The sequence below is a fragment of the Hyaena hyaena genome, unplaced genomic scaffold, assembly GCF_003009895.1.
Source record: "Hyaena hyaena isolate Hyena2069 unplaced genomic scaffold, ASM300989v1 scaffold_819, whole genome shotgun sequence".
Taxonomy (NCBI): domain Eukaryota; kingdom Metazoa; phylum Chordata; class Mammalia; order Carnivora; family Hyaenidae; genus Hyaena; species Hyaena hyaena.
The window spans coordinates 108,552-122,540 of record NW_024081453.1 but is presented as its reverse complement, the minus strand read 5'-3'; the positions used below and the strand labels follow the sequence as shown (position 1 = coordinate 122,540).

The 13,989-nt window shown below is 48.5% G+C and overlaps 1 protein-coding gene across 1 annotated transcript in view; it reads left to right on the top strand.

Moving 5' to 3' along the window:
- Positions 1-9,979: 9,979 nt before the first annotated feature.
- Positions 9,980-13,989, top strand: part of LOC120221846 (proprotein convertase subtilisin/kexin type 5-like) — a 100,197-nt gene continuing 96,187 nt past the window's right edge. The window contains exon 1 of the mRNA XM_039219462.1: positions 9,980-10,261. Coding sequence (XP_039075393.1) covers positions 10,070-10,261 — 192 coding nt within the window. The 5' untranslated portion in view covers positions 9,980-10,069. The remainder of the gene's footprint in view (positions 10,262-13,989) is intronic.

Sequence of the window (13,989 nt, the reverse complement as noted above, 5' to 3'; positions counted from 1 at the left end):
GCCTGGTTTAAGATGTCATTTCTGGGAGGCCTGAAACTGTAATTGGGTTAAGTCTCAGTTTATTGATGTGGGGCTTAGCATAAGTGACTTCATTTTGGGCATGTTGTATTGACTGTCTGTCTAACAGATGGATAGAAGTATGGATGAAAGGATGGATGGATGAATGATGGACAGATGGAAGCTTCAATACTGGTAGTCAGGGCAGTAGACTTGGGGAATGCTATCGGAGCTGAGATAAGAAATAACTTACCATATTTATTGGGCCACCTCACTTGTTTAAATTATATGCCTGCCTGTTTCCTGTAAAGTTTGAGATTACAAACCAAACCATACTTTGATTTTTGAAGTACGGGAGACCGAATGGATCTTAAGTCATCCGAAGGGAAAAATACTAAAACACACACAACATATATTCATGAAGATACTCTGCAGCATTATTTACAACAAGGAAAAATTGGAAACAATTTAAATGTCTTACAATGGAGTTCAGTAAATTATGCATCAACCCAATGGAGTATCATCATTAAAATGCTAATAACAAGGACCGGAGAGATATATTTATAGAATGTAGTATGTGAAAAATGCAGAATGTGGGTATGTGTGATGTTTCTAACTTAATAAAGATATGGTTTTCAGACCAATACGAGGAGGGAGTACATAAATATGAAAATAGCTATGTTTCAGCAATGGAAACATTACTATAGTCTCCTTTTTCCCAGCTGTCCTAAGTGTTTTTCTATTATTATTATTTATTAAGATCACAGTGATGGAGGGTAACATAGGGATGGGGAGACAAATTGGTAGGAAACTTGGAACAAGGGATATATGGGAAGAAAATGGGAATAATGTGGGGTGAAGAAATGAAATTTGCCATGGGGAGACTCAGTTCATGTGCATCACCCGTGATGAATTTCCCTTGTGGCATCTATTACCTGTGCATCTACTTTTGCATGAATCTTTCTTTGTGATTCTCAAAGTTCTACTAGTAATTATGTGTGTTGGCTCGTGTGTGTGTGTGTGTGTGTGTGTGTGTGTGTGTGTGGTACGAGAACACGATGTTTGAAGTAGCTTTACTGAGGTATAATTGGTATAAGGAGAGGGAGGGTCCAATTTTACAAATCCACCTTTGGCCAGCAAGTGATGGATACTTGTACTGCTTCGAAGACAAGCATGTCACTGCGAGCCTTAAGAGGATCCCTCACGAGGGTGTCTCATACAAAGAATCACCAACAAGACTTCACAATTGCTTCTCCTAAAACTAGGGAAATTTCATACTAATGAGCACATCACAATTCATCACAGCGGCAGGTTGTAGGATCTGGATAGTTAGCGAGGGAGAGGACCTCTGAATTCAGTCAGGAAAGGAGCAAAGCCTTTTTTAGACCTGATGAATCACACGTCTGCATTCTTCCCAGAAACGTAGGGGGCAGTGTTGTTTTGGGTCTGTCTCTGGATGGAGCCGAGAAATGACTGGACTTCGAGGTGAAGAGAGTTCAAGGGAGCAGGGAGAGGAAAATGCGGCTTCAGGATAGCCTCAGGAAACCCTGAAGGAAGGAGGCCTTTGGCTTTGGATTCTCCAGTCTCTCTTCCTCAACCAACGACACAAGACTTTTCCACAGCGAGTGACTGGTCAATGCACAGGGACAGAAGTATGTTTCGGAGGGCTTACCTTTGTACAGACTTTGCTGTAACTCTGGGAAGGTGGACTTGGCCCAAAGACAGGATTCAGCCCACGTGCTCCCGCTGACAGGCTGGGTGCAGCTGGGAGAGCCTTCCAACAACACCTGCTTTCCATACCTGTGGTGACTGTGATGGCTGCCAGGTGCTAAAATGATGGCGATGTCCCTCCCCTCCCCCCTTCCCCAGTCACTTGGCGGTCGCTGTGGGGAGTAAATATGATAATAACTTGAAGGTACTTCGAAAAGCCTACACAAAAGCTGTGTCAGTCATGCTCTATCCATAACAGTCATTGTGCTCACAGTCTAGGTCATTATTAACCCGACCGATGTGATGGGTTACTTTCACCCTGACTCTACAGATTGGCCCATTTCCTCTTTTCCTTTGATCCAGATGTTTTCAGGGAATTTTACTTTGAATGTGGAGAAAGGAAAAGGCTTGTTCCTGTCTAGACTCCATTTGGCGGAGAGTTTATCATTAAACATATAGAGGGCATGACTAACATAGGAAAATTGCAGCACTTGAGGCCCTGTGTAAGTAAAGGGCTATCCGATAATAGAATATTGATTAGATAATTTGCTTCAGAGTCATTAGTTTCCACACATAACTGAACCACTTCTGAAACTTCACATCTCTCAAACCATGAGACTCCATCGGCTAAACCCAGAGCCTCCAACCCACCCCACACACACTTGACTAGAAAAGGTATTTTCCAAAGTGTCCAGGGTATTAAATGCAAAATCGATTCCATATGGATCCAGATCTTTCATTTAGCCAATGATGTGGCCTTGAATATTTCACTGACCTTTAGGTGGTCAGCCTTTTCCCTGTAGGTTTTAACTTTTCTTCTCCATCTAGCACCCAGCATCTGGCTCTTTTGAGTCTAGAAGTCTTAACTGCCACCATCCCTTAAGATTTTTTTTCCTAGTAATGCTTAGCCTGGTTTTATAGAATGTCACTAAGTTTTACATTGCTGACATTTTCTGCAAAATTCTTTTCATTTTTCATTTTGCTACCAAAATGTCAACATGCAAATATCCTATGAATTTGCCAAGTTGTATCTGTATGGACACACCCACACATACACACACACACTCATGTGACAAAAACTAGAATAAGAAATGATTAATGATATCGAATATATTACCTGTTCTTTCTGCACAGGATTCAGTCCATGCTCACCTGTCACAGTTCAATTTACGACGGGATCTCCAAACTGTGCTCTGATTATTTTTTTAAATAAATAAACAGGAGAGTCACCTGAGTGGCTCAGTTAAGCATCTGACTTCACCTCGGGTCATGATCTCACCTTTTATGAGCTCAAGCCCCATGTCAGGCTCTGTGCCGACAGCTCAGAGCCTGGAGCCTGCTTCAGATTCTGTGTCTCCTCCTCTCTCTGATCCTCCCCTGCTCACACTCTCTCAAAAATGAATAAACATGAAAAAATAAATAAGAGGCACCCTGGGAAGCTCAGTCGGTTAAGCGTCCAACTTCAAGTCAGTCATGATCTCTCGGTTCGTGAGTTCGAGCACCACATCTGTGCTGACAGCTCAGAGCCTGGAGACTGCTTCAGATTCTGTGGCTCTTTCTCTCTCTGCCCCTCCCCCACTCAAGCTCTGTCTATGTCTCTCAAAACTAAATAAATGTCAAAAAAAATTAAATAAACAAAAGTACAGCAGTACAGAGAAAGAGATTTTCCTTACCCAAACCCTAACTATGATGCATAGTGTTTTGATAACCTTGGTCTCATCTTTCCTCACAGAAGGCAATATTTAGCATTTACATGGCGAATTTATAGTATAGTCTTAGTATGTCTGTGAAACAGGCTCTCACTGTTCAGATTTGGGGAAATTTGGAGAAGCCTACCCCGGGGTCTCCAGTGATTTAGTGGACTCTTAGTTCTGGATTTTCCTGGGGAAGCCAACTAAGTCATAGGACTTAAAAGAGTCGCACTTGCCAGAGTTCAAATGAGAGTCAGCTTTTTCTTTATGCAGAAACTGGCTTTGAGCTGCCACAGGGAACTTGTAAACACAGAGCCAGGGAAATCTTACACTTTCTGAAATTGGAAAGCCCTGAAAAGCTTCCTAGTGAATTGTATTCCGCTGCTTTTAAAAAAATAACATTTTATCAATGAATTATTTGTAAGTGTGGAGTAACCTTTCTGAAAATGGAACGTTGCTGTCGTTCTGTATATAGAATCGGAAAGAACCGTAGCTGTTCCCTGGCATAAGTTTAAACTGAACTTCCTGGTAAATGATTGCGCTGAGGTTTGACTCTGGAATGTCTCGCTGATAAATACCTTGACCAAGCATCTAAGGGTTAAGGGTGAGAAAAGATGTCCTTTTAGGGGCACCTGGGTAGCCCAGTCGGTTGAGCAACCAACTTCCAACTTCCGCACAGGTCATGATCTCATGGCTTGTGGGTTCGAGCCTCGTGTCGGGCTCTGTGCTCATAGCTCAGAGCCTGGAGCCTGCTTCGGATTCTGTGTCTCCCTCTCTTTGTCTATCCCTACCCTGCTCATTCTTTCTCTCTCTCTGTCTCTCAAAACTAAATAAACATTGGGGCACCTGGGTGGCTTGGTCGGTTAAGCGTCCGACTTTCGCTTAGGTCATGATCTCGCGGTTCGTGGGTTCGAGCCCCGCGTCGGGCTCTGTGCTGACTGCCAGCTCAGAGCCTGGAGCCTATTTCAGAGTCTGTGTCTCCCTCTCTCTCTGACCGTCCCCTGCTCACGCTGTCTCTCTCTCTCTCCTAGAAATAAATACAAATATTAAAAAAAAAAACTAAATAAACATTAAAAAATTTTAAAAGAAAAGATGTCCTTTTTTCCCATACATTAATAACATCTGAAGTAGAGGCACGCAAGGTTGGTAGGGAAGTGCTTGAATAGCTACACAATGGTTGTATAATAACTACATCCTGAAAAAAACATTGGAGAAATGAAGTTCTGTCATGCATTACGATCTAGATATAGTTTCTGGAAATGGTGGAATATAATAAGCATGAAAGTATGTACTCCTACAAGATATTTGTGAAATAATTTTGTCACAATTTATCTTGCTTCAGATAAATAAGTACAAGTCTCAGTGAATATGTTTTGAATTTTAATGTATCATTTGGCATCAGTGAATTAGAGCTACTGCCCGGACTCAAAAACAAAACAAAACAAAGCAAAACAAAAACTGAGTTCCTAGGGTCCATTTAACTTGTTCCTAAGCGAGATCAAGTTACTGAGTTGGTAGTTATTAAACTCCTAATTCTCTGAGAGGTTCAAGAATTTTAAAAAGCCAATAAAATGTTTTGGAAAAAAGGGGTCAGAGGCACTACAAAAAGAGAAAGTCTTAGCCCTTGGAGGAGGGCGATTACCATGGACGTGGGATTGATTCCTTTTGGCAGGTGAAACTCCAACATCGAAGCCTACTTCTTTGATTTTTCCCATCATTCCTCTACTTGGTTTTCCTTGGATTCGAGTCTGAGGTGCGGAGAAGTGACATCACATCCAGCCATCATATACGTCCTGGAGGGATACTGCTTGGGGACCCAGGGGTCGAGGCTAGAAGGTGATAGACAGTTGGGGTCACTTCCTTCATATATATCCCAAAGAAGTCACTGGCATGCTTTATTCCTTCCTTCCAACTGAAAGCCCTTTGGGAACCAATTTGTCATTGCAGGATTTAAATGTCCACAGAAGGGGGTCAACCGTGCCAATCTAAATCCACCTCAAACAGGTCAAAGATGAACCTAAGCTTCCTGAAATCTTCAGGCTATTAGCCACCTGCTAGTGTCCCATTATATACCTCATTTGCAATAAAGGCAAAATCAAGCCCCGAATTAACACTTGTGCTGCCTCATACATGTCACGGATGATGTTTTTAAATGGTGGTGGTTAAATATCTAAGAAATCAGAAATGTTAAGTCCAGTTTTCACTCTACTGAAATTTGTCATATTAACCCGGGAGTGCCAGTCAAAACAATGTCAACCCCAGGTTCGTAGCACACTGTCATCTTTGGTCCTTGTAGCCATCTATTTGTTTTATTTATATTACTCATGCATTGTGAACTTAATTTCCCGTGATAGGATGACTGTCTTCCAATTCAGTTTTCTACTGGCCTCAGTTTTCTTCTTTATGAAATAAAGAAGTTAGATTCTCTGAGATCTAAGATCTCTTTCAGCTCTGATGCTCTGTGAATGAGATTAAGGCCTGAAATGTGTTTGGCTCGGTGCCTGGCATATTACGAGTCCTTAATAAATGGTAGTTATTGCTACCATTTATTATTATCATTACATTTGACAAATTTTCACTGCCAATTCTGAATTTGATGCACTGGGAAAGTGATTAGAATCTCCATAAATTTGGCGACTCTACTCCTGGGCAGTGAAATTCCTAGTGGCATCTCTTTCCTTCCTGGTCAGCTCCAAACTGTCCATTACCAATTTATTATTGATTCACAGAATCTGAGGTTAGAAGAGCCCTTAACGGTCAATTTTCAGCAAAGGGGTAGCAGAGGAAGAGGTGAGGTGTCTCACAAGGCGAACTCTCCTCAGAACAATTCTCATTTGCAGAGTTTCCAGATGAACCCTTACAGAGCTCTTATTCACCTCTCCTACTAAACTGCCTGGATCTCTATTCACTGCATTTCACTGTAATTTTCTTTTAAAGCTGTGAGGGACCTTGGCAGAGAGGCCAAAGACTAGTGGGGCCTCATTATCAAGTAATATGTTGCTTAAGTATAAGGCAGAGTAAAACTTAAAACTGCCTGATTTCCTGCCATATGGAACGTTCTGGGGGAAGAGTCAAGGGTCAGATTTGCAGGGCTACTCTTTGCATACAAAAAGGAAGCATTTGTGCAAGTCTTGGGTTTAGCTTCTTTTCCAATGTTAGTGATGGTTTTGCACAAGCCACTGCTATTCTTTTTATTCTATCTTGTTCCTTTGGCTACGGGCGCATGGATAACGGAGCTGGCTGTGGGAACCAATCGGGCTTAAGGTCGGGAAAGAACGTGTGTGTGTGTGTGTGTGTGTGTGTGTGTGTGTGTGTGTGTGTGTTTCAGCCACTGATCTTTATCTGGAAGCTTCATTGTGGCCAACTGGCTCTAATCAAGGAGGCTAATGAGTTCATGAAGGCAGATCCCAAAGCCGGAAGCAGGATGTGCCTTTGCATCAAGGGTAGAGGAGTTTCCTCCAGTATCAGGGAAGTTCAAGAGTCATGCTCTTGATAACTGAATTGGAAAGCAATTGCAAATGTGATGGACAAGATGAATGCGTCTACATTCATGTGTTTAATCTGACAGATAGATGGGGTCCCAGCTCTTTTTCTAGTTTTTGAACAGAGCTAGGGTTTTCCCTTGTAAACGCATATGCATCCAGACGAAAGACTATAATACTCTTTGAGGAAGCTAAAAATGCTGGCCCAGGGATTGGTCTACAGAGCAGAAAAAGTGGTTTGCCCGTTTCCTACCTCATTTTCCAATTCTCATGTTCAATGCAGTGAATGCTGTGTGCACGGGCCACACAGGACGTGCTCACGGAAGACAAGAATCTTAGCTAGAAAGAAAATGGGGAAAGACAGCATGGAGAAAAACTGTCAGTGAGGTGGCCTTGTGTAGGAAAGCACCATCAGGCCTCAGGAGACCAGGTGCAGTGACGCCTCTTCATTTTATTCAAAAGTTGAAGCCCAGAGGCAACGTTGCTCTCAGAGAGAAGCATTTTATGCAGTCCTAAACAATAATGGCCCCAGAATCCCAGAGAAAACCACAAGCCTCGCTTCAGCCTTGACTCATCAAGTACCTTGTGTCTTCCTCACAGGAGCCACCCTCCTGTGATCATCCCCAGAAGGAGCTCCCTACCATTTGACAGCTAACTCCCCCAGTCCTGAAGGGAGGAAAGACTGATTGATGTATATTGAGATATGGATTTCGATTGAGCTCTTCCCCTCACCATCTGAAACCCATCAGCTTCTGGAAGGACAACCCAATGTCCTGTGGATAGAAGTAGGTGGGCTGTGTGGCAGTTAACAGTGACCTAATAGATCGTAAACTTGCTGGACTCCGCACTGGGGACGGAGGAAGTGGTGTGTGCAAAGATACTGGTCAGTAGCAAGACTGTACTGAAACCCTGAAGCCCACGCCTAGTGCTTAGGCCTTTCCACCAGTAAAGAACAACAACAACAACAACAACAATAATAAACCGTATTTACCCTGGAGTTATTCAGAGTCTGAATGTCACTAATCCTTTGTGCCCCATTTTCTCACCCTCTTCGCTCTTTCTTCCTTATCTAGCACAATGCCTAGCAAGTTCTGGGTGCTCACCGGATGTGCCCAATCAGTCAAATAAACAGTAAGATATATGTCCTTCTGCAAATAATTTAGTCCTTCTGACCTTCCACGTCTTCATCAGTGAGGGAGGTGCCTGGGTGGCTTAGTTGGTTAAGCGTCCGACTTTCGCTTAGGTCATGATCTCACGGTTCGTGGGTTCGAGCCCCGCGTCAGGCTCTGTGCTGACTGCCAGCTCAGAGCCTGGAGCCTGTTTCAGTCTGTGACTCCCTCTCTCTCTGACCCTCCCCTGCTCACGCTCTCTCTCTCTGTCTCCTAGAAATAAATAAACATTAAAAAAAAAAGATTAAGTAACGTAGCATGCCTTCTACGATGTGCCAAATGTCATAAAGTGACCATTTTAGGAGTTCTGAATGTAACTTTACGAATTTGACGAGCTTTAATACATTTATGCATCTTGAGTTTGCAGATATGGCTCAGCTGAGGGGAGAAGGGAGCAAAGTGAAGCCCTAGGCGGATGAAAGACTCATTACCCAAAGCTAGAGACGTGATGGGTTAATTAATCTCAAGCCCATTTAACCCATGCTTAGGAAAGGGGAGAAAAAAGGGGCGGGTGGGAGCCAGGGGGACAGCAATTACTTTGGGGGCCAGTCGAATTATTCCATAAAGGATCTATTTTCTTTTCACAAGGCATCATCCTGGGCCGCCAAAAGAGGCGGGGAAGTTGTTCAGCAGAAACGGGGTTAATCCAGGCTCGCTCTTGCCCACTGCCCGGAGACAGTGATGTAGCCGGCTCAGGCACATATTTCATCTGAACTTCCTCTGTGGTCCTTTTTGCATTGAAGTCTCTCACTGTTACGGGGCCGCGCTTGAAAAAGTTGGAAAACTTTCCCCTCGGTGGAGAAAAAGCAGCTCTCATCAGACCTAGTGGAACGAATGAATGAAGTTATTCCCTTGGCCCGAACGGCTCCATCCACTTTCATACCAAATATTCATAGAAGCCTCCCTCCTCGATTCAGCGACTGGAATTCTACTCTCCCGTGGCGTTGCCTAGTCTCCGACGCACAGACTTCGAAAGTCAGCACCGCGAGTCCCCGTGGTTGGCGCTTGCAAGAGTCGATGCGCCTTACGGTCCTGGGTGGTAGCTTCTCCGGGAAGCCGAGTGTGTAAAATAAACAGTTGCTGAAAAGCGTGAAGAATTAACGAAGTGACAATCTCGGGTTATTTGTTCGGCAGTTGACACGCAAGTGACCTTCCTCCTAAATAACTGAGTTGCTTAAGGAGGTTCAGAGCTAGGATGAATGAATCTTCGGGGCGCTGGACTCTCACCGTCCCGTGGATCTCTTTAGTCTTCCGGGAGGGGGCGGCGAACGGATTCAAATGCAAGGAGAAAAGGGGGAGAAGGGGGTGAAGCCGCGACGCCGGGAGCTCTGCTCCCAGCCCTTTGGAAAGACTTGCTTTTGCTGCCCTGGACCCTTGGAGGTTACAGCCCGGAGAACCCGGCGGCGCTAGGACCTGGCGGGCGCCTGGCCGCTGCCGCTCTCCGGCGGGCGGAGGAGCGCGGGGAGGAGGGGGCTGCGGGAGAGGAGGGGTGTTAGGGGGGCGGGGGGAGTCATTTATGCAGAGCAGGCGCTGCTGCCATTGCCACTCACACTCCCCGCGCGCCGCTCGGAGCCGGAGGGAGCGCAGGGAGCGAGCTAGCGAGCGCTCGGAGCCCGGGCCAGCAGAGGGGGCGCCCGGCAGCTGCCTGCACCGCCGCCTCCGCCGCGTTCCGGGGCCCGGGGAGGAGCGAAGGCGAGTCGGAGAGTCGCGAGCCGAGCCGGCGAGACCCAGCTGCAGGAGGGCGCCCGCCCCGCTCGGCCGCCTCCTGCGCCGGAGCCGGGGAGCCCCCGCCGACCGCCCCGCGGGCCGGAGGGCACGGAGCGCGGGTCCCCGCAGCCCCCCAGGGATGGTCTAGGAGCCGGCGCCAGGCTCGCCGTCTGCTCCCTGCCGGGGCTCGCCGCCTCCTGCGGATCGCCCAGGGCTGCGCGCCGCGGCGGCCCAGGCCGGAGAAGTTAGTTGTGCGCGCGGCTCGTGCGCCGAGTCAGCGAGCGAGCGAGGGAGGCAGCGAGGCGCCGGGGCCATGGGCTGGGGGAGCCGCGGCGGCCGCCCGGGACGCCCGGACCTGCTGTGCGTGCTGGCGCTGCTCGGGGGCTGCCTGCTCCCCGTGTGCCGGACGCGCGTCTACACCAACCACTGGGCGGTCAAAATCGCCGGCGGCTTCCCGGAGGCCAACCGCATCGCCAGCAAGTACGGATTCATCAACATGGGACAGGTAACGACGGGCCGGCCCAGTCCTCCGCCCCGAAGCTGCCGGCGCCGGGGGAGACCCCGGCGACCTCGCGCTTCTTGCGCCCCTCCTTGTCACCCCCCTCCCCCTCTTCCAGATGTGCGCTTGCAGCTGTTGCCCTAACTCTTGAGCTATTTTCTCTGACACACACACACACACACACACACACACACACACACTCTCCCCGCAAAAGTTAGCGGGGTTGGTTTTGTTTACTTGTTTTTTCTTTCTTTCTTTTTTTTCTTTTTTGCAAGCCACGAGGCACAGGTAGGGTCTCTGGAAAGATTCCGAGTGTGCATACCCCCGTGGTGGGTTCAGCCCCAGCCGGATCCTGTGACCTGGAAAGTCAGGGAGCACCGGTAGCCTGAGCTCTTTCGGGGGGCTAGGGGGCTGAGCACGCTCCTTGCGGTTTCTGAGAGCCAGGGTCAGAAGGCGGCGAGGAAGGGAAAGCCTTTCCTGCTCAGACCTGAATTTAGCCCTGAAAGTAGTTTGCTCCTGTGGGGGGTGCGGGGTGGGGGGAGAACCGCTGGGCGCTGGAGGCTCCGGAGCCGCCGGGGCTGGAGCTGGCAGGGAGGCGGAGGGGGGCGGAGGGAGGGAAGAGAGGGAAAGGGAGGGCCGGACCCGGCGTGAGCGCAGATCTGGGGAGAGCCCTCCCGGCTTCCTCGCCTCTCCCGTGGGATCCGCGTGGGGGCTCCCGGAGCGGGGTCGCAAAAGGAGGTGGGAAACTTCCGAGACCCGCTGGCGGGGTTCTGCCCCGGGAGAAGTGCGGGTCTCCCGGCGGCGAGGGACGTGCGGGCCCCCAGCGGCGGCGCGTAGGGGCGAGGAATTGCACGGGCAGACGCCGCGCGGGGTTCTCATGGGGTGCCGCCCCCGGGCTTTGGGCAGAGCTGCCCGGCGCGGGGAACAATGAATCGAATGGTGTTCTGGGGATGATTGGAAGCGCTGCAGATTTGGAAGCTAAGCGATCTTGGCTTCCTCGCTCTCATTCCGGCTAGAAATGGAGAGGGCAGTGTACGCGGGGCCCAGAAAGTGACCCGATCACCCCCCTCCCCTCCTCAGTGCTCACACCCCTTTCACTCACTTCTCTAGGCCTGGCCGGAGAAGGGGGCTCTGGCCCGAGGACCCTGCTGGGGGCGGGGGGGGGGTGATGGGTCACCTTCTCTGCAGACCGGCTTTCGGGACTGCTCCGGAGGCATGTGCGCTACCAGGGCGAGGGGAAAGGGGGGTGCCGCTGGCGCAGCCGGTTTCTGCTGCCCTGTGCTCCTCGTCCAGGACCCGGAGCCCGGGAGCGCGGGGACCCTCAGCTGCCTCGGCGATGCGGCACTGACTGAGGAGGCAGAGCTGCGGTCACTGCGTCTGGAAGGAGATCGGGAGCGCTGGGGGGGGGGGGGTGTCACGGGGACAGGAGCTTGAGGTCTTGGGCTCTGTGGGTCCAGAGGGAAGACGTGTTCCAGAGAAGTCAGTCCTGTGGAGAGGGCTGAAACCAGGGCAAGGGGCAAGGTCTGGTATCTACCCCCACCACGCCCCCCTGCGCGCGCGCACTCGCACCCCCCCCCCCCACGCCTTGGTATGTATCCAATACACACACACCCCCGGAAGGAAGTAAGGGAAGCCAGCCAGACTTTGTTGCCCCCAGTGCCTGTCGTCTTCAGGAGAGTTCCATGCTAATGGCTTGTTAGGTTCTACCAGCTTCTTGTTTCATTGGAAGAAAACAGAGTCTTTTCCTTTTTTTCTAACCTAAGCTTAAAGTTGGGTGCTGCCTGTGACCCAGGAATGTAACTGGGAACGCTATGAATGAAAGTAGCCTTGTACTATTCTTTCTAGAAATGCATCTCTCAGGTTCCGCTAACAGGGAGTATCTCCTACATATGAGACGAGACGTTTTTAGAAAATAAGTTCTTCAATATAGAGTTCTTTTGTAATCTGCGAAACGATCATTTTTGGGTGGATATGCCTCCGCGTTCAGCAAATTGGAAAACCAAGACTCGGGAGAAGTTGATGTGCACAGGATCACGCAGCTAGACGTGGCAAAACCGCGATTCAGATCCAGGACTGTGTGGCCCCTGCCCATCTTGCATGAGTCCTGCCTTTTAGGATATCCCTCCACCCCGTAGGAGGAAAAAAAGTAATATCCCCAATTCCCTGAATTCTGATTTAGTGGCTCAGTAGACTAGAAGCAAACCCTCAGTACTGATTCGCAGACACTTAGTTCAAACAGACCCAGACTTCTGGACTCAAGAAGCTTCATAACTTGTAAGGGCAGAAATACCTGTTTCTCTTTTTTATTATTAAAAATTTTTAATGTTTATTTTTGAGTGAGTGAGAGAGAGCATGAGTAGGAGAGGGACAGAGAAAAAGGGAGACACAGAATCCAAAGTAGGCTTCACGGGGCTCGAACCCAGGAACCGTGAGATCATGACCTGAGCTGAAGTCGGATGCTTAACTAACTGAGCCACCCAGGTGCCCCAGAAATACCTGTTTCTTAATGAACTCATTAAACAGAACTTAGATACTGCAGAGCCTGACAGAGCAAGGGAGGAGATTTTTCTCACCATAACCCTTTTGAAGAAGCAGATACTGCAGTGTCCTGTAACTTCATCTGTGTTTACAGAGGGCCTTCTAATGGAGATCTATGGCTTTTCATTTGTAAAATACTCAGAAAACTTTCCACACTGATGACACCAAACACAATTTATTGTGGGTTTTACAATGCCAGTGAAGACCTTTAGTGCTTTCAGAAGTTACAGGGGACCCCTTGAACCGACACCATAACCGGTGTAAAAAGGACGCTAGTCTCACTGTGTAAAGGGCTTCCTCTGTAGATCAAAGGGGAGTCACCCTGTGCTCAGTGTTTGGGGTGATAAATTGAGTTACACAGACAATATCATTGCACGGTAAGGGCCCAATGTATTTCTTAGTCACCCTTTACTGCTCTGACCTTTTCACACTTCAGCCATCCTTTGGATCTTCTTTCTTTCCCTACATAAGCCAGTTGTGGTTCCATTGAGCAGTAACTAACTTGCAGCCGTCTCTGGAATGTTCTTCTGTTCTTACCCATTTCGGCTTGGGGTCCCACCTCATGGGTCACACATTGGAACTGAGACCTAGTGTTGTTTCTGAAGTCATTCAGTATCTTGGGGGGGGGTGTCTTTCTGACATCTTTGGTCTAGTATTTGAGGTGGAAGAAGTAGTGACTTTTCCATCGTGACTACTCAGAGCTTCAGCGTAAGGTTTTATACAGCCTCTTAGCACTTAGAAGTCGCCAGAGGTAAAATTTCCGGCCTGGGGACTTGTGCAGAAAAGAGGAGGTGAAAAATAGGATGTGCAGATGTGCAGAGTTAACACAAGAGCAAGCAAGCCAGTGGGCAAAAAGGACATGCATAGCTTCCTGGAAGGGAAGAATAAATCCTGGAGGCTTTATTGCTTTGGTTAAAGAGAGAGTGTTATGTTTCGGTAGGTTTTCCACCATCATGGTAGTATTTGTGAATGGGTATGCCTTGCAGAGCCGCAATGATGCCATCATTAGCGGTGGCAGATGTCGTCATGGTGGCATATGCCACGTTTTGCTTGGCATTCGTGTCAGCCGTAGAATGCCCTGTGTTCCCCCGTCAAGCCCTCCCAGGACCACACCTCCTGGTCCGCCTCCCACATATGGAAAGGAGCCCTGGGTCCTGCCTCTGAATTGGGTGCCCTGACAATTTGAACAGACAGTG